Source organism: Schistocerca serialis, chromosome 2, assembly GCF_023864345.2.
Source record: "Schistocerca serialis cubense isolate TAMUIC-IGC-003099 chromosome 2, iqSchSeri2.2, whole genome shotgun sequence".
Lineage (NCBI taxonomy): Eukaryota > Metazoa > Arthropoda > Insecta > Orthoptera > Acrididae > Schistocerca > Schistocerca serialis.
In genome coordinates, this window is record NC_064639.1 from 411,600,687 (window position 1) to 411,619,774 (window position 19,088).

General features: G+C 44.6%; 1 protein-coding gene across 1 annotated transcript in view; it reads left to right on the forward strand.

Moving 5' to 3' along the window:
* The window catches only part of LOC126457247 (enhancer of mRNA-decapping protein 4), a 164,908-nt gene that overhangs the window by 12,146 nt on the left and 133,674 nt on the right, over positions 1 to 19,088 (forward strand). Inside the window, exon 2 of the mRNA XM_050093399.1 lies at positions 13,932 to 14,020. Within this exon, the coding sequence (XP_049949356.1) occupies positions 13,950 to 14,020 (71 nt within the window). The 5' untranslated portion in view covers positions 13,932 to 13,949. The remainder of the gene's footprint in view (positions 1 to 13,931; positions 14,021 to 19,088) is intronic.

Here is a 19,088-nt window from a genome sequence, read left to right on the forward strand (position 1 = left end):
CAGCTATATTAGTACCGTGAGTCTTGGGGGCTTTTGGCTCCATCCCAGGCCAGTTTTCACGAAGGCTGTTGTACTGCTGAAAATTTGGTGTGCCTGGAGTCTACTAAACGGTCAGCTTTTGCCTGACGTCAAGACCTTATCGCTGTCTCCTTTGACTTGCATGGGCTTTGGATACTGCTTGGTGTCATCACACTGTTGTTACTCTACATGTATGGATTGTCCGGGGTCCTCTACCGATTTATGTTCGGAACTTCTTGTCACACCATATGTTCTACTTTTAAGTTGGTGCTTCACACAGTAACACAGTTTCTGGTTGCTGTCATGGTCTAGCTGCAGCTGAGGGGTCTACAGTATCACCCTCCCTGCATACTGATGATTTTTGCACACATTTCCATCATCGTCAGACTGTCTATCCACCATTCTACCTCAATGACCAGTTCCGCAATGTGATGGAGTCTTATTGCGACTGGTCTTTGATGTCCTGTCAACGTGGCTTTCCGATCTTCGCCAACTTAAGTGACATACTGGTCACAAATTAATACTCTTTGTATCTTCAGTAACAACTGCTGGGGTGCAGACTGCTCTACACTTTTGCAGCTTTACGAAGCTTTGTTCCTGTTCCATTGTGATTATGGGAGTCTGGCATATGGTTCAGCATTGAGGATGCTGGACCCAATACCCATTGTGGGGTCCGACTTGCGACAGGTGCCTTTTGGACTAGCCCTGTAAACGGCTTACTTTGCAGAGTCTGGGTATCAACAACTGCTGCTCAACTATACAATACACATTCACTGCTCCCTTGAGCATCCAAACTACCATGTCCTTTATTCTTTTAGGGAGATCTATTCCCCATGGTGGCAGCCCAGGACCAGAGTCAAGGTTACAGTCCACATATGGTGTCTCTGCTTTGAACTCCAGCTTTCCCCACTGTCACTTTTGTCAGGGAGCAATTACATATGCCTACATGGTATGTACCTCATCCTTGGATCTGTCTCTACCTATCCTTTGCGCTGAATGATTCTGTTGACCCCATGATTTTTTGCTACCTGTTCCTGGTTGCCCTTGAAGCAGTTCTTGGTGCAGAAGTTACATACACTCTATGGTCCCCCCTGCGGGTCCGGGGATTAGAATAGGCCCGAGGTATTCCTGCCTGTCGTAAGAGGCGACTAAAAGGAGTCCCTCCCCCTCGAGGGGGTAGTTAGCGCCTGCGTCCGGAGACGGACGGTTCCACGACCTCTATTTGCGGTCATTTTGCTTTTTCACTTCTCGTTTCTTCCTTCCTTTGGTTGGTTCCTTTCTTTGCTCTTCTCCACCTCACTGTCTTCCTTACTCTTTCCCTTGCCTTCTTCTCCTTGCCTTCTTCTCCTTGCCTTCTTCTCCTTGCCTTCTTCTCCTTGCCTTCTTCTCCTTGCCTTCTTCTCCTTGCCTTCTTCTCCTTGCCTTCTTCTCCTTGCCTTCTTCTCCTTGCCTTCTTCTCCTTGCCTTCTTCTCCTCGCCTTCTTCTCCTCGCCTTCTTCTCCTCGCCTTCTTCTCCTCGCCTTCTTCTCCTTGCCTTCTTCTCCTTGCCTTCTTCTCCTTGCCTTCTTCTCCTTGCCTTCTTCTCCTCGCCTTCTTCTCCTCGCCTTCTTCTCCTCGCCTTCTTCTCCTTGCCTTCTTCTCCTTGCCTTCTTCTCCTTGCCTTCTTCTCCTTGCCTTCTCTGGTCTCCACCTCGGCGTTTGAGACAGTCTGTCCTCTCTCTCCCTCTCTCTCTTATTTTTCCTCTTCTTCCTTCCTCCCTGTGCGCGCCTGAAGGCCGACCCACGCGTTCGCACGCGTAGCCGGTGACGGGGTAACGCGTAATTCCCCGCCCTGGGTAGACATGTAAGGCACGCACGTGCCCCCTGGTAAAGGGCAGGCCCAGGGAGGGGTGATTGCCTGAGCTGATACCTTCTGACCATGCCGATTGGTCCCTCCGTCTGTTTCTCGAGCGGTGTGACCTGAGGTGTAAACATTCACCTAAGGCGGGAGTGCCCTCTGAGAGGGTCCCCACAAGGAAGGAGCGCGCCATCGGAGACGCTGGCAATCATGGGGGATTCCTCCGCAATGGATTTCACTCCATCTCTCTCGACTTCTGCCCAAAAACGGAAACTTGACCAGCCTCCAGTGACAAAAGTACTACCGCCTGCCGCACAGTTCCTCATAGTTTCTCGATCTGAGGACGGAAAGGATTTTTCCTCTGTCAACCCTTTCGTTATCCAGAAGGGCGTAGATGCCATAGCCGGATCTGTCAAATCTTGTACCAGGTTGCGTAACGGTACCTTATTGCTAGAAACTGAGAGCGCCTTTCAGGCACAAAAACTGCTTCGGGCCACACTCCTGTACACGTTCCCTGTCCGGGTGGAGGCTCACCGAACTTTGAATTCGTCTCGTGGTGTGGTCTATACTAGATCCCTCGACAGATTGACTGACGAGGAGATTCAATCTTTCCTCGCTGAGCAGGGCGTGACGGCTGTCCATAGGGTCATGAAAAAGGTCAACAATGACCTTGTACCGACCCGGACACTTTTCTTGACCTTTGATAGTGTTAAGCTGCCATCGCGCATCAAGGCGGGCTACGAGGTTATTTCTGTTCGCCCCTATGTCCCGACACCTACGCGCTGCTACCAGTGTCAGCGTTTCAATCACACTCGACAGTCTTGTTCCAATGCGGCTAAATGTGTCACTTGTGGCAGGGATGCCCATGAGGGTGACTGTCCACCTCCGTCTCCTCGTTGTGTGAACTGTCAGGGTGACCATGCCGCATCCTCCCGCGACTGTCCTGTCTATCCAAGAAATTCGGGTCAAAGAGAAAGTGTCCACCTCGGCTGCTCGCAAGCTATTGGCTAGTAGGAAGCCCACGCTGCTCCCAGCGGGGAAATACAGTACTGTCCTTGCCTCTCCTCGGACTACCAGGGAGGTGGCAACCCAGACATGCGATCTGACCTTCAGCACCACGGTCGTCCGTTCGGCCAGTGCTAAGATCGTGCGGTCGACGTCTCCTCTTCCTCCCATCACCCCACAGACACCAGCCCCTTCATCAGCTTCTGCTAAGACGAAGACCCAGAAGTCAGATGCACAGGCCTTCAAGAAGAAACCGTCCCGTGCAGACTTCCTACGTACCTCGACCTCCCAGCCTTCGACCGGTACTTCCACCAAACGACCTTCCAAGAAGGCTCATAGGAAGCACAGTTCTCCTTCTCCGCCACGGCGCATTTCTTCTCCTGCGCCACCCAGCGGTTGCCGCCCCAGGCCGTCATCCATTTCGCCTGGCCGCACCGCTGGTAGCCGAACATCTTGCCGTTCATCGGCGGAGGAAGCTCCCCCTCTCGGCCATCTTACCAAGATGGCCGATGAACCTATAGACCCAATGGACGATGACTGTCCGCCTACTGATAGCGGTGGCAGTGCTCGCTCGAAGCCAGGCCCTCAGTGGCCTTCGAGGTGACCCCTTCTTTCATCTTCCTTTCCTTCTTACGATGGCACTTATTCACTGGAATATTCGCAGCATTCGCTCCAACCGAGAGGACTTGAAGTTGCTGCTCCGCTTGCACCGTCCGCTCGTTGTAGCCCTCCAGGAAACGAAGCTACGCCCATGCGATCAAATTGCCTTGGCACACTACACCTCTGTGCGTTTTGACCTACCCCCTGTGGTAGGTATTCTGGCACATGGAGGGGTTATGTTGCTGGTCCGGGATGATATTTACTACGATCCCATCACATTGCACACCGGCCTGCAGGCAGTTGCTATCCGCATTACTCTCCCCACTTTTACATTTTCCATTTGTGCTGTTTACACTCCATCGTCATCTGCCGTTACCAGGGCAGACATGATGCAGCTTATTGCTCAGCTACCTGCCCCATTTTTGTTAACTGGAGACTTCAATGCCCACCATCCACTTTGGGGCTCTCCGGCATCCTGCCCAAGGGGCTCCCTGTTAGCAGACCTTTTCAACCAGCTCAATCTTGTCTGCCTTAATACTGGCGCCCCTACTTTTCTTTCGGACACATCTCACACCTATTCCCATTTAGACCTCTCTATATGTACTACCCAACTTGCACGCCGGTTTGAGTGGTATGCTCTTTCTGATACATATTCGAGCGACCACTTCCAGTGTGTTATCCATCTCCTGCAGCATACCCCCTCCCCGTGCTCATCTAGTTGGAACATCTCCAAAGCAGACTGGGGGCTCTTCTCTTCCAGGGCGACCTTTCAGGATCAAACCTTCACAAGCTGCGATCGTCAGGTCGCACACCTCACGGAAGTCATTCTCACTGCCGCTGAATATTCCATCCCTCACCCTACTTCTTCTCCACGTCGCGTACCGGTCCCCTGGTGGACCGCAGCATGTAGAGACGCTTTACGTGCTCGTCGACGTGCTTTACACACCTTTAAACGCCACCCTACAGTGGCGAATTGTATCACTTATAAACGATTACGTGCACAGTGTCGTCGTATTATTAAAGAAAGCTAGCTGGGCTGCTTTCACAAGCACCTTCAACAGTTTTACTCCTTCTTCTGTTGTCTGGGGTAGCCTGCGCCGGCTATCTGGCACTAAGGTCCACTCACCAGTTTCTGGCTTGAAGGTCGCGAATGACGTCCTTGTGGCCCCTGAGGCTGTCTCCAATGCCTTCGGCCGCTTTTTCGCAGAGGTTTCGAGCTCCGCTCATTACCACCCTGCCTTCCTCCCCCGCAAACAGGCAGAGGAGGCTAGGCCACCTAACTTCCGCTCCTCGAATTGTGAAAGTTATAATGCCCCATTCACCATGCGGGAACTCGAAAACGCACTTGGCCGATCACGGTCCTCTGCTCCAGGGCCAGATTCTATTCATATTCAGATGCTGAAGAACCTTTCTCCTGCGGGTAAAGGTTTTCTTCTTCGTACATACAATCGCATCTGGATTGAGGGACATGTTCCCGCATGCTGGCGCGAGTCTATTGTTGTCCCGATTCCTAAGCCGGGGAAGGACAAGCACTTGCCTTCCAGTTATCGACCTATCTCGCTTACCAGCTGTGTCTGTAAAGTGATGGAGCGAATGGTTAACTCTCGATTGGTTTGGCTGCTCGAGTCTCGACGCCTACTTACCAATGTACAATGTGGATTTCGTAGGCGCCGCTCTGCTGTTGACCATCTGGTTACCTTGTCGACGTTCATTATGAATAACTTCTTGCGGAAGCGCCCGACCGCGGCTGTGTTCTTTGATTTGGAGAAGGCTTACGACACCTGTTGGAAGGCGGGCATTCTCCGCACCATGCATACATGGGGCCTTCGCGGTCGCCTCCCTCTTTTTATTCGTTCCTTTTTAATGGGTCGACAGTTCAGGGTACGTGTGGGTTCTGTCCTGTCCGACACCTTTCGCCAGGAGAATGGGGTGCCACAGGGCTCAGTTATGAGCGTCGCTCTCTTCGCCATCGCGATCAATCCAATAATGGATTGCCTCCCAGCTGATGTATCAGGCTCCCTTTTCGTGGACGATTTTACCATCTATTGCAGCGCCCAGTGTACACGTGTCCTGGAGCGCTGTCTTCAGCGTTCTCTTGACCGTCTTTACTCCTGGAGTGTCGCCAATGGCTTCCGTTTTTCTGCCGAGAAGACGGTCTGTATAAACTTCTGGCGCTACAAAGAGTTTCTCCCACCGTCCTTACGACTCGGTCCCGTTGCTCTCCCAATCGTGGAGACAACCAAATTTTTAGGCCTTACATTTGACAGGAAACTTAGCTGGTCTCCACATGTGTCATATTTGGCCGCCCGTTGTACCCGTTCTTTAAATGTCCTCCGTGTTCTCAGTGGTATGTTGTGGGGAGCGGATCGAACCGTCCTACTTCGTCTATATCGGTCGATCGTCCGCTCCAAGCTGGATTATGGGAGCTTCGTATACTCCTCTGCACGGCCATCCATCTTACGCCGCCTCAACTCCATACAACATCGGGGTTTACGACTTGCGATCGGAGCGTTTTATACTAGTCCCGTAGAGAGTCTTCATGCTGACGCTGGCGAATTGCCACTCACCTACCGGCGCGATATACTGCTTTGTTCGGTATGCCTGTCGGCTACTGTCAATGCCCGACCACCCGTCTTATCGTTCCTTTTTTGACGACTCTCTCGACCGTCAATACGGGTTGTATGTGTCTGTCCTGCTACCCTCTGGTGTTCGCTTTCGTCGCCTCCTTCAACACCTTAATTTTTCACTCCCTGCAACCTTTCGAGTGGGTGAGAGCCACACGCCACCTTGGCTCCAGGCTCAGGTTAGCGTTCACCTTGTCCTCAGCTCGCTCCCAAAAGAGGTTACCCCCGGTTCGGTCTACCACTCCCGTTTTGTCGAACTTCGTTCGAAGTTCATTAATATGACCTTCATTTATACAGATGGCTCAAAGACCAATGACGGGGTCGGGTGTTCCTTTATTGTCGGGGCACAAAGTTTCAACTACCGGCTCCATGGCCATTGTTCGGTCTTCACAGCTGAGCTCTTTGCCCTCTACCAGGCTGTTCTTTACATCTGCCGCCACCAACATTCTGCTTATGTCATCTGCTCCGATTCCCTGAGCGCCATCCAGAGCCTCAGTGATCCGTATCCGGTTCACCCTTTCGTGCACCGGATCCAACACTCTCTTCAGCAGCTGGTGGACGTCGGTTCTCCGGTTAGCTTTATGTGGGTTCCTGGCCATGTCGGTATCCCTGGGAACGAAGCTGCAGATGCCGCGGCCAAGGCTGCGGTCCTCCAGCCTCGGACAGCTTCTTGTTGTGTCCCTTCGTCGGATTGTAGCAGGGTAATTTGTCGGCGCATTTTATCGCTGTGGCATGCCGATTGGGCTGCACTTACGGACAAGCTTCGGGCCTTGAAACCTCTTCCCGCAGCTTGGACGTCCTCCTCCCGCCCTTCTCGGCGGGAGTAGGTCGTTTTGGCCCGGTTACGAATTGGACACTGCCGGTTCAGCCATCGCCATCTGCTGACGGCTGCGCCGGCGCCGTTCTGCCCATGTGGGCAATTGCTGATGGTCCGCCACATTTTAACGTCCTGTCCGGATTTTAACACACTGCATTTTGATCTTGGCCTGCCATGTACTCTAGATGCTATTTTAGCGGATGACCCACGAGCAGCTGCTCGCGTTCTTCGTTTTATCAACTTGGCAAATCTCTCTAAGGACATTTGATTATGCTGTTTTTTTAATCCTATGCCTGTCAGTCTGTCTTTTATCGTGTTTTCCCTTTTAGTTGTTGTTTTAAACTTGTGCCTCGCGGTGCATTCTTAATGTAGTCTGGGCGCTAATGACCATTGAAGTTGTGCGCCCTAAAACCACAAAAAAAAAAAAAAAAAACCACTCTATGGTCAATGGACAAACTGGTTTTGCCCATACAATTTTAAGGTACAGTGAAGTATGCTCCTTGCCGAATGGATGCAGTGTATTCACTGCTGAATTGGTGGGCATCACTTGAGCCCACAGTCACATTCGTTCTTGCACTGGTGAGACGTTCTTAATCGATGGTGATTCCCTGAATATTCTTCAGGCTCTCAACTAGTGCTACCCCTACACCCACTGGTTGTGACTATCCATGATCTCTCCTTACTGACCTCCATCAAGCTAGATGGTTGGTCATCTTTGTCTGGACTCCATGTCATGGAGGGGTTAGAGTGAATGAACATGTTGATCGACTGGCTGGGTTGGCTACCAGGCTGCTGACTTTGGCAATGGGGTTACCGGAACTGGACATTCTGTCAGCTCTACACTGCCAATTGTTGGTGGGTTGGAACATGGATTGGTGTGCTCCTGTTTCTTCGAACAAATTGCAAGCAATAAAGGAGTCTACAACATGTAGCAGTCATTAATTTGTGCTTCTTGTGGGGGGATTATACCGTTCTTTGCCTACTTTACACTGACCACACTTGGCTGACCCATGGCCACATCCTACGATGTGAGGATCCACCCCATTGTCAGTGTGGTACCTGTGTGATGATGGCTCACCTATTACTGGATTACCCCAATTTGACTCCCTATTGATGGAAACTTAAACTTGCTGATACACTGCCTCTGTACTAACAGAGAACGCCAAAGCGCTTGATCTGATTTTACTCTTATCTCATTGCATAATGTGATGTGAATGTCTGGCTGCTTTCTGGGTTGAGCAGCTCACCCTCTTTATCCTCTCTCACTTCTATTTGCTTCTGTCTCTTGGTTTGATCAATTCTTGGTTACAGTCAGGTTCATCTGGATTTGTCATCTACGTCTTTCCTCTGTGGAGACTCTTCCAGCGTGATGCATATAGGATGGTGGGACTAATGACCTCATTGTGTTGTCCCTTTAACCCCATCAATCCAATCCAATCCAACAACCAATCAGGCAATAAGCTTGACCAAACCTACTGTACTGTTCGTTATTGTCATATACTCGGTACCACGGTCAGTTGCGGATGACAGTTTAGGTCAGTAATATAACAGTGTGATTCATTTTCCTTGTTTGTATTATATTTCTGTCTGGCGTGATTATTTTATGAGACAATGTCTGAAACTAGATGCTGAAGCGTCTATGAAATTCATAAAAAACATTACCATCCTACTAAGCAGATGCAATACTGCTTGAAACTACATAGCCCATTAAAATTGTTTGCCAGACTGAGGCTCGATCTTGGGACCTTTGCCTTTTGAGGGAGAGTGCTTTGCTGACTGAGCTACCCAAGTATGACTCACAACTGACCCTCACAGCTTTACTTCCGCCAGTACCCCACTTCCTACGTTTCAACCTCACAGAAACTCTCCTGCAGTCCTTGCAAGACTAGCACTCCTGAAAGAAAGGATGTTGTGGAGACATGGCTTAGCCACAGCTTGGGGATGTTTCCAGAATGAAATTTTTCACTCTGCAATGGAGTGTACACTTATATGAAACTTCCTGCCAAGGGTCCCGAGTTAGTTTCAGTCCAGCACACAGTTTTAATCTGCCAGGAAGTTTCATATTGGTGCACACTCTGATTCTGAGTGAAAATCTCATTCTGGGCCAACACTGCTCATTAACAGGTAGCGTGTGAACATGTCCAGAATTAAAGTGCACAGTTGTTGTTGCCGGAACTGTATGGTGTGTCCTGTCCAAGTCAAACTCTTCACGTTTGGTCTTCCATACTCAACTGTCAGTTATTCTGATTGAGGTATAGACACTGTTCTGTTGGAGGTGGTATGCGCTTAGCATCATCTGAAATTTGTTCTGACTTACCCAGCCAGTAGTAGGGGGCCTACAATTTCGTGTCGACTCTAAATCGTGGAGGACCTTGCAATTTTTTTTGTTAAGAAACACTGCCAGTGGGGAAAGAGGCGATAAGTGATAGACAAGAATCCTAGGACTAACCATTCATTGAACCCCAGAGCTTTGAACTTACCAGTAAGTCACCGTTGATCACAAACTTTTTTGTATGGAAATTGTTGTGCAAGATCATTTCTAAAAGAATTTGTTGATTTCTGAATTTTTGTACGAATTCAAGTCTAGTCATGTGAGAAGAGTCCTCATGAGAAAATGTTCCCATTTGGATCCCATAGCCAACAGTGACCAAATCCTGTTTAAATCATTGGAATGGAGACAATTTAACTACTCCAGTGTAGATGTTGAAACTCACAATATTGGGTTAGATACTACAGTTGTTTTCGTTTGGAAATTACATTGGTTCTGGTCCATGCTACATCCTTATAAGATAGGCTCATTTCAGAGTTTTGAGAAATCTAAGAAGTGGAGCGGAGAAACAGGTAACTCTTTTATATTAAGATCTGTTTCTGTGATATTTCCCAAGAATGTTTGTGTTGACTTTATGCACCAAGATAGAATATTCTATATTGTAGACAATTTTTTTCTATATCTGAAAACATGCTCCAATCAGGTTGTATAAAGAATTCATTATATTGAAGTTGGGCTAATCTGCATACTGTTTTTATTATTCTTATGTTTATAGTGTTCTACACTTATAGTGCAGTAGGAGGAAGAATGTTGATAATCTGTAGGGAATGCTATAGGTGTCATTAAATATGACTTGATTTTTACTTTTGCTGAATGAGTTACCATTAGCAGGACAGCTATTGCCCCTAAACAATGGTACATTTGTTATTATGTGAATAGCCCTCTGCTCAGTGTATGTGTTACACTTAAAAGCGATTGGACTTATGTGAAAGCTATACCCATAATCCACCACTGTGTAATATTTTATTAATTAGCCCAGATTGCTGTTTATCTTGGCAAAAACACACACACACACACACACACGGGAGGACGGGAGGGGGGGGGGGGGGGGGGGGGGAGAGAGAGAGAGAGAGAGAGAGAGAGAGAGAGAGAGAGAGTCAATGAAACACTCAAGAATATGTTGTCATTGTAATATAGTTTTGCAACTCCATGCTGAGGTCCATTTAAAATTACTTGATAGTTGACATCTGTCACGTGCCGCTACAGTGTTACCATGTCGGTCGGCCACTGCTTGCCACTCAGTTATAGGGAACACACAAACACTGCTAGTCAGTTCACAAATGCTGTTAATGCGTTACTGGAGCAATGTGGGAAGTGGCCACCACAAGGTATGTCAGAAATGCAAGACATGCTCTGTCAACAGCTGATTTTTAAGTGACCAGTGACTGAACTGTGGCAAAAGATGTATTTTGTATCCTAAGCTAAGCACAACCTCGTGATGTAATATGTCCGAGATAGCAGTGGTCAGCAATCTGCTACAGAACTAAAATAGATTGCTTTGTTCACGGCTATTAAAGCTAACCTCTACGAGCAAACCAAAGACAGAAAATTTCAGGTTTGGCACTAAAAGCAAACTAATTTCTTGCTATCATTGGTTATCTGAAACTATCCTCTCACTGGCTACATGAGCTCCCGTGTTACCAACCAAAGTGCAATCTTTGTTGGCACTTGATTACAGACAATACAGGCATATCCAGACATAAAAAGGGTTACTGGTAGATGTATAAGAGCAAGTAAAGTTGATAAGATGATGAAAATGATGCAACAAACCAGTTAATTGAATAAAAATGATAGTCAAACTCTTTTAATTAGATTCAGAAATAAAAAAGTCCAGTGTATAAGAGGAGGTTCGAAACTATGACCTTCAGTACAGCAGATTATTATGCATACCATTGTGCTAAAGTATAACATTGATGCAACTTGTTTCATCTTTGACTGCAATCATTCAGTTGCAATGATGAATTGAAGCTATGAAAAACTCAGCCTCACACAATGTCATGTGAAACTCATTTAATATGAGCTTATCTCTGTGATACTAATAACTGCGTATGTTACGCTGAATCGCATCTTGTGCAGAAGTATCCAGTAGTGTTAAGTTAAATGCTGTGTATGGAATGCATATATTTCATTAACATCTTGTGTGTGTGTGTGTGTGTGTGTGTGTGTGTGTGTGTGTATGCGGGGGGGGGGGGGGGTTGGTTATCATGTATGATGAAATAAAAGTGCAATACCCATGATTCTGGATGCACACACATAAAGAAAGAGTGTCGGACAAGGAAATGCAGGTGAACAGACATATTGTTGTGGCAGTTTGGCAACAGTGGATGGTTCAGGCATGACGCTGAGTGCTCTGATTGGAGGAAACCAGCTCCAACATGTGAAGTGTCAACTATCAAGTAATTTTAAACAGATTATGTTTACCTACTTGTCAGGAAATAACATTGATCAGTTTTGAAGAGCTCTGTATGTACCATTTTCAAATGGCCACAGTATTATTAATGATAACAGATAGAATTCTAGGCCCATTGACAACTTGTGAAACTATTTGTTGTTTGATTGCTAACCCACACCAGACTGTGTGGCAGAAAATCTTTCACCAGTTGTTTCTTGGAATTACACTAGACTTTTGCTAAACTGGCCCTCAGTAGTCCGGCTTCTCAGTAATCCAGCACACACCCAAAAACATGTGCACAATGAATTATCATTTGCGACAATGCTTAGTTAAACAATGCTTTATATACTGTATTTGAAATTGTAGCTTTCTTTACAGTTCGGAATCATCTTTTAAAAGGAAACCCGTTACGCTAGACCTCATGCAGAAAGTCGAAATTTTAGGTAAGTTAAATAAAGTTCTTTGCAGAAAGCCATTGCTTCTGAGTTCAATGTTGGACGAGCAACTATTTATGACATCAAAAAGAAGGATGATGATATTAGACAGTACTCAAGACAAATGGATTGTGAGTTGGGAAAACGGAAGGTTATGTTAAGGAGTGAGAATGAAGAACTGGACGTAGCTGTTTATAGATGGTTCATGCGACAGTGCAGTAAAGGAATTCCAGTCAGTGGCTCGATTATAAAGGAAAAAGCAACTGCATTTAACAAACAACTTGGCGGTAGTAATGTGTTTGCAGGGAGTGAAGGATGGCTATCAAATTGGAGAAAACATGGCATTCGGCAGCTGACAGTCACCGGGAAAGTCACTCAGCTGATGATAAGGATGCTGACGAGTTTGTAAGCAAGATACGGAAGATAATAGAGGAAGAAGATTTAACTGCTGTTGCCTTGTATAATGCTGATGAAACAGGACTCTTTTACAAGATGCTTCCTTCAAAAACATTAGCTGCTAAGAACGAGAAGGGAGCTCATGGTTACAAGTAACAGAAACAGCGCGCAACATTAATGGCGTGTTGTAATGCAAATGGGAGTCATAAACTACCGCCTATGTTGATTGGAAAATCCAAACATCCACGTTGTTTTCAGCACACTGACATAAATACTCTATCAGTGCAGTATTGCGCTCATAAGAAAGTATGGATGGACAGACAAATATTCTCTCGGTGGTTCCATGAAACGTTTGTACCAGCAGTGGGAAAAGAGCTAAAGAAGAAAAAGCTTCCACTGAAAGCTATCCTTATAACTGACAATGCTCCCAGTCATCCTTCAGATGTTTTTCTAAAGTCCAATGGTATACAAGTACTCGTTCTCCCACCCAATGTGACAGCCCTAATTCAGCCCATGGACTAGGGAATTTTTGAATCAATTAAACGTCATCATCAGCATTCACTTCTCGTCTCCTTGCTGAACGAAAGTGAAAATGACTATCGAGACTATGCTAAAGGCGTGGAAAGCAAGTAACATACGTGATGTTGTTTTCCAAGCAGCCAAAGCATTGGATAGAATGGAGAGGGCTACCATAATGAAGAGCTGGAGAAAATTGTTGCCATTCTTTGATGCTGAGTTTGATCCAGTAGTGAGTGACAGCAATGAGCCAGTCAATTCGGAATTATCAATTACTTTGTATACTGACATGTTCTACAACCTTCCAGGAGAAGAAGAAATTGATGATGAAGGTGCTACTAAGTGGCTGAATGAGGAAAACTGCGATACGGACCAAACTTTAACAGATGAAGAAATAATCAAATGTGTGCGAGAAAGTAATGATGTAAGTGATGAAGAGGACACAGGTGGCGAGAGCATGATTTCTCACACTGCTGGTGCTGAATCTGCCGAGGTCTTCCTGGAGAACATTATGCAACCACCAGATACATGCAGTACCAATGTAATGCTTGTAAAGCAGTTGCATGATAAAGCATGCCACCGTCGCATATCATCATTGCGACAGTTAAAAATTGGGGACATGTTTCATAGTGAGTGATATGAGTGTAGAATTGCATACAGTATACGCTCAAGCACTGAGTTTACCTTGGAAATTAATGTATTTTTGGATTTAATAAAGTATATCCTCTGTTTTAAAATTGTATCCTTCGATGTAAGAAAGTACAGTACACTACATCCCCATTGTTTTCAAAACAAATAAAAAACAGAATAAATGAATAAAATAAATTTCAGACACTCAATAATCCAGCACTTCCGCTAATCCAGCACCTGTATGTGCCAGGAATGGCCAGATTAGCCAGAATCTAGTGTACTTATTTGTGCCACCGTTAGATTTCAATTTTGTCATAATGTTGTATGTTACAGATTTATGGTGCTTCTGAAATGGAGAAAATTGTCTTAAACATGCAGCCACCTTCCACTTTGGCAAAACTGCATCAATCTCCTCAAACCATGTGAGTAATATAATGCGTGTTTATTGAGCTTTTAAGGACATCAGCATTTAATGTGGAGGTGGTTATGTAACCTGCTCCCCTTCCCCTCTCTACTCATAGGCATGGTTAATCTTAAAATTCTTACATTTCAGTCCTTTTCTAAGTAATCTATTACCATGTTTGTGTCGAGTGAGTTGCTCCTCACTGAATCATGTTTCAAGTTCTGATAAATAAATGATAATATAATGATTTTTCAGGCACAATGAAATATTAGCTAATTAGTCTTAAAATTAAAATTTCAAGTGTTCTCTTCCGTGTTAACATTGCAGCACTGTAGAGCCGAGTAATGGTTGTTGGAAGTTCTTTAGTTTTTCTTCTTGTTGTAATTGACTGTATTGGTTTAACCCAGACCATTGAAATGTATATTACTGAAAAGTGTTTTCGTTATGATGTGTTATTTGGACACTATATTGTGACAGTCGGCCATGGCAGGAACAAATTCGAACTTGAATGACTTGACGGGAGAAAGCTGAGGGTAGCAACAAGCGTTGCCTCTCTCTCAAGAGGGCTGATAGTGTATGACCATGTTCTGTGCTCCTGCAAAAGCAGAACTGACGTATTGCTTACAGAGATTGTCAGTCCCTTGTGGTGTAATGAGGGTTGTATTTGTACCCCATCGTGGACATTTCAAAATAAGAAAACAACAAGAAGTGCACAACACAGAGTGGAATGCATACAAGGCTGGTTTAATAGTCTGATAAAACAGAAAAGGAAAAAAAAATGTTTCTTTTGTAAACAACTCGCCTTATTTGTCAACAGTGTCTCCTATGGGGGTTATGCACTTGGTCATGTGATCCTCCACCCTTTCACACAGTTGAAAAAATAGGTTCTGTCAGACTCAGCAAAATACTCATTGACTGCAGTTACCACTTCCTCATTCGATGAAAAATTCTTCCCAGCAAGCCAAAGGTTCAAGCAAGGGAACAGGAAAAAGTAACTAGGAGCTAAGTCTAGTAAATAGAGGAGATGAGGAACTAGTTCAATGCCTCGTTCATGAACTTTTGCCATTGTATTCGCTGATGTGTGGGATGGTGCGTCATCCTGGTGAAAGAGCACTTTTTTGCATGCCAGCCTTGGTCTTTTTTCAGCCAATGCAAGTTTCAAACAAACCAGCAATGAAGCATAATGGTGTCCACTTATGTTTCTGCCTTTTTCCATGTAAATATGAGAATTATTCCTTGGGAATCCCCCCCCCCTCCCCCCCCCCCCCCCCCCAAAAAAAAAGGGCCTTCAACCACCTGAGAAAATTCTCTTTACCTTCTTTGGTGTACTTTCATCAGTCTTTGTCCATTGTTTTGACTGCCATTTTGACTCTGGTGTGTAGTGATGGATCTACATTTCATCACAATCACAAATTGGCACAAAAAGTCTTGCGGGTTGTGATTAAGCATTGCCAGACATTGTGTTGAAATATTTTACCAGATCTGCTTTTGGTTGACTGTGGCCAACTGCGACACTCACCTTGCATGTACCTTTGTAATAGCCAATTTCCATGCAGAGGTTATGCACTTGCTCAGTTGAGGTGCCTGCTGTCTCACAAATTTTTATTTGGTAGTTTTAATTACTGTATTTGTCGATGGTTCCCTGTGTGGTGACCTTAACTGTGCTCGTTGTGATCACCCATTGCCTGTTTGCCATTTCTTGTCCAAACGCTCTTTTTTTTTTTTTTTTTTTTTTTTTTTAAACCACTTACATTCTAATGTATGTTTTCCATCTGAGTTATTGGCCGTTTTAGTGAACGATGCACAGGCTGTCAACTGCATTTTATTTGTTATCTGTTTTAGCAATATGGCGGAGAACATTTAATCTTTAGTTAAGGACCTCTGCCATCTTTACAGCATATTTTGTGGACCTTTCTCAAAGAGGAAGTCCTTATTTTTAGCTGTCTTTCCTTCCGTTGAGTGGGCTTAATGTGTAGTCGCTTTTAATTCCTTTTCTGTTGTGGTGTTCTAAGGTTCTGACATGGGCACATATGACCTTAGTAGTTTTTGTGCCACAAAACAAAACAAAACTCAGCTGGCCAGGCGAAGTGCTCTTAGTCTTCGTCCCTTGTCCGAACACTTTTAAAACCACTAATCCAAAAGTAAATGGTCTTCAGTGATGGTGCAGGGTTTGTGTGAACTTCACCCAATTATGTTTTAATTTGTGCGGCAGTCCAACTCTTTAAATGAAAATGTTTAACAACAGTATCAAACTCCGTTTCATCCATTTTCAACCGTAGTAGACCCACTGACCAGTTCAGACGGCTGTAGGAAATTAACAGTACACCATACATTGTTGAAATTCCTTGTATGATCCTTGGAATAATAAAGCTTACCAACCATGAAGATGCAACGAGAATGTTCCATTCTTTCATGGAAATTTACTAGTGTTATCAAACCACCCTTGTAAAGCATTCACTAAGTGTTTGCTACCCGTTTTCAGTATGTTTCATTTTGATTCAGCATCATGCTAACATAATTTAAGTCTACAATCTGCCTCCATGTTTCTATCAGAAGTTTCTCGTATTTGTCACGCTTTGCACACCCTTGCTAAACAAAAATATTTTCTTACCTTTCTTAACATTCCTTGTAACACCTATAGCCATTAATGCTTTAACAGCCTGATGATCATGTATGACCTCTTATTAATTGACAAGAAAAGTTCTAGTCTACTAGGATGTCTAAGACTTAACCTCAAGAGTCAGTGCTCTACTTACCTGCTTGAAATAATTTCATACATTACATTCAAAACAATTCCACATGAACCTTGACTCTGGTACCAGTTTTAATCACACGACTCTTCCATTCTAAAGCTGGTGAATTGAAGTCTACCCCTATTACAATAGCATGGTGAGGAAACTGAGTAGTGGTATTCTCAGTGTTTTCTCCTTAGCACTCTGCAACTGTGGATCCTGAGGCATGTGGTCTATGAAGAAACCTTATTACCATAGTTGATCCAACTTTGAGGTTATCTTCAACCCATCGAGAATCTGTTGTAACCTCTTGAGGTATTGAATTTTTTGTGGCTTACAAATCGCCATGACCACTGGTGAACTATCAGTATTGTGGAGCAGTGAGATTGACAAATACGTTTATGTATGCATTCCACAATGTTGTCAGTCACCATAGGTAATTCGCACATCGGTCATTTGTGAAGCATTTTCTGTACGTGAAAATTGTCAGTGAAATTGTGTTGGTTCCATGTACCGTATTTCAAACAAATCACAGTTAGTAATTCATTCCAAGACCAAGTATCTGTGTCTTGAATTGTTCCACTCTTGTTGTTGTCTTGAGTCTGTATACTGGTTTGATTCAGCACACTGTGCTGTTCCACCCTGAACATGCCTCTGTCTCTGCATGACTACAGTGACCTACATCTTCTTGAATCAGCAAACTGTATCAGGTTGAACAGGTCCCAAGGAAGAAAAGTCTGTTCATTTTTTGCAAAATTTCTGACACTACTCTCCATCTTTTAGTTTTTGAATTGTATTAGTTCTGTGGTAGTCCTCTTGCGAAATGTGGGTTATGCTGCAATAACCCATGTGGTCGTTCATTGTCACGTATGTTTTTCAAATGACAAAAGTTTTGAATTGTACAGTTAACTGTTGATATATAATTTATTTATTTATCACTGAGTTGTTATTGTTTAACTCAAACTAGCTATCTTGGTCATCTAGATATTTATACAGGATACTTGAAGTTGAACACTACATAAAAAGAACCGACCTTTGTCAGTTTTTTCATTTTTGCTATTCCAGCACACTCTTGCAGCTATCCCCAAGATTCACTATTTGTTCTACTCAGACTTGACAGAAATGACTTGTCTTGAGTTATTGCAGCTCAGAAATGTGATGGTTCTTCAAAAACAGCCATTGTCAAAATAATTTCTGACAAAGACAGCCTTGTCGTGTGACGAGGGCTATTTTTACTATTTTTATGTGAAATTATGTGACAGTACAATTTCAGTGCTCAATGTTGCCTCGGTAGTACTTGCTGGATTACTTCAGTCTGCACTTTGGCAAGTGGTGGTTCAGTGTGTGTGATTCTGTAATGAATTCCAAAGACTGTGTCCTCTGGCCTAAAAAGCAGAAAAATCAAGAAAGAAAAGAAAATGCGCAAGAGGAGGAGGAGGAGCTGATGGGGTGAGGAGCACATGAATAATGCCGGCAGAAATGTTACCACAAAAATTGCTTAATGAAATGATCTCTCTCTCTCTCTCTCTCTCTCTCTATATATATATATATATATATATAATGGAAGGAAACATTCCACGTGGGAAAAATTATATATAAAAACAAAGATGAGGTGACTTACCGAACAAAAGCGCTGGCAGGTCGATAGACACACAAACATACACACAAAATTCAAGCTTTCGCAACAAACTGTTGCCTCATCAGGAAAGAGGGAAGGAGAGGGGAAGACGAAAGGAAGTGGGTTTTAAGGGAGAGGGTAAGGAGTCATTCCAATCCCGGGAGCGGAAAGACTTACCTTAGGGGAAAAAAGGACAGGTATACACTCGCACACACGCACATATCCATCCACACATACAGACACAAGCAGACATATTTAAATATGTCTGCTTGTGTCTGTATGTGTGGATGGATATGTGCGTGTGTGCGAGTGTATACCTGTCCTTTTTTCCTCCTTTTTTCCCCTAAGGTAAGTCTTTCCGCTCCCGGGATTGGAATGACTCCTTACCCTCTCCCTTAAAACCCACTTCCTTTCGTCTTCCCCTGTCCTTCCCTCTTTCCTGATGAGGCAACAGTTTGTTGCGAAAGCTTGAATTTTGTGTGTATGTTTGTGTGTCTATCGACCTGCCAGCGCTTTTGTTTGGTAAGTCACCTCATCTTTGTGTGTGTGTATATATATATATATATATATATATATATATATATATATATATATATATATATATATATATACACATGGACAGATCTGGCGAAGGCAGTTCAGAAGACTATGTGCTGGGGACAACCACCTAGAAAACGCAAACATAGGTGGTGGAACGCAAAGTGTGATGAAGCCATTGAGAGAAGAAAGCAAGCATG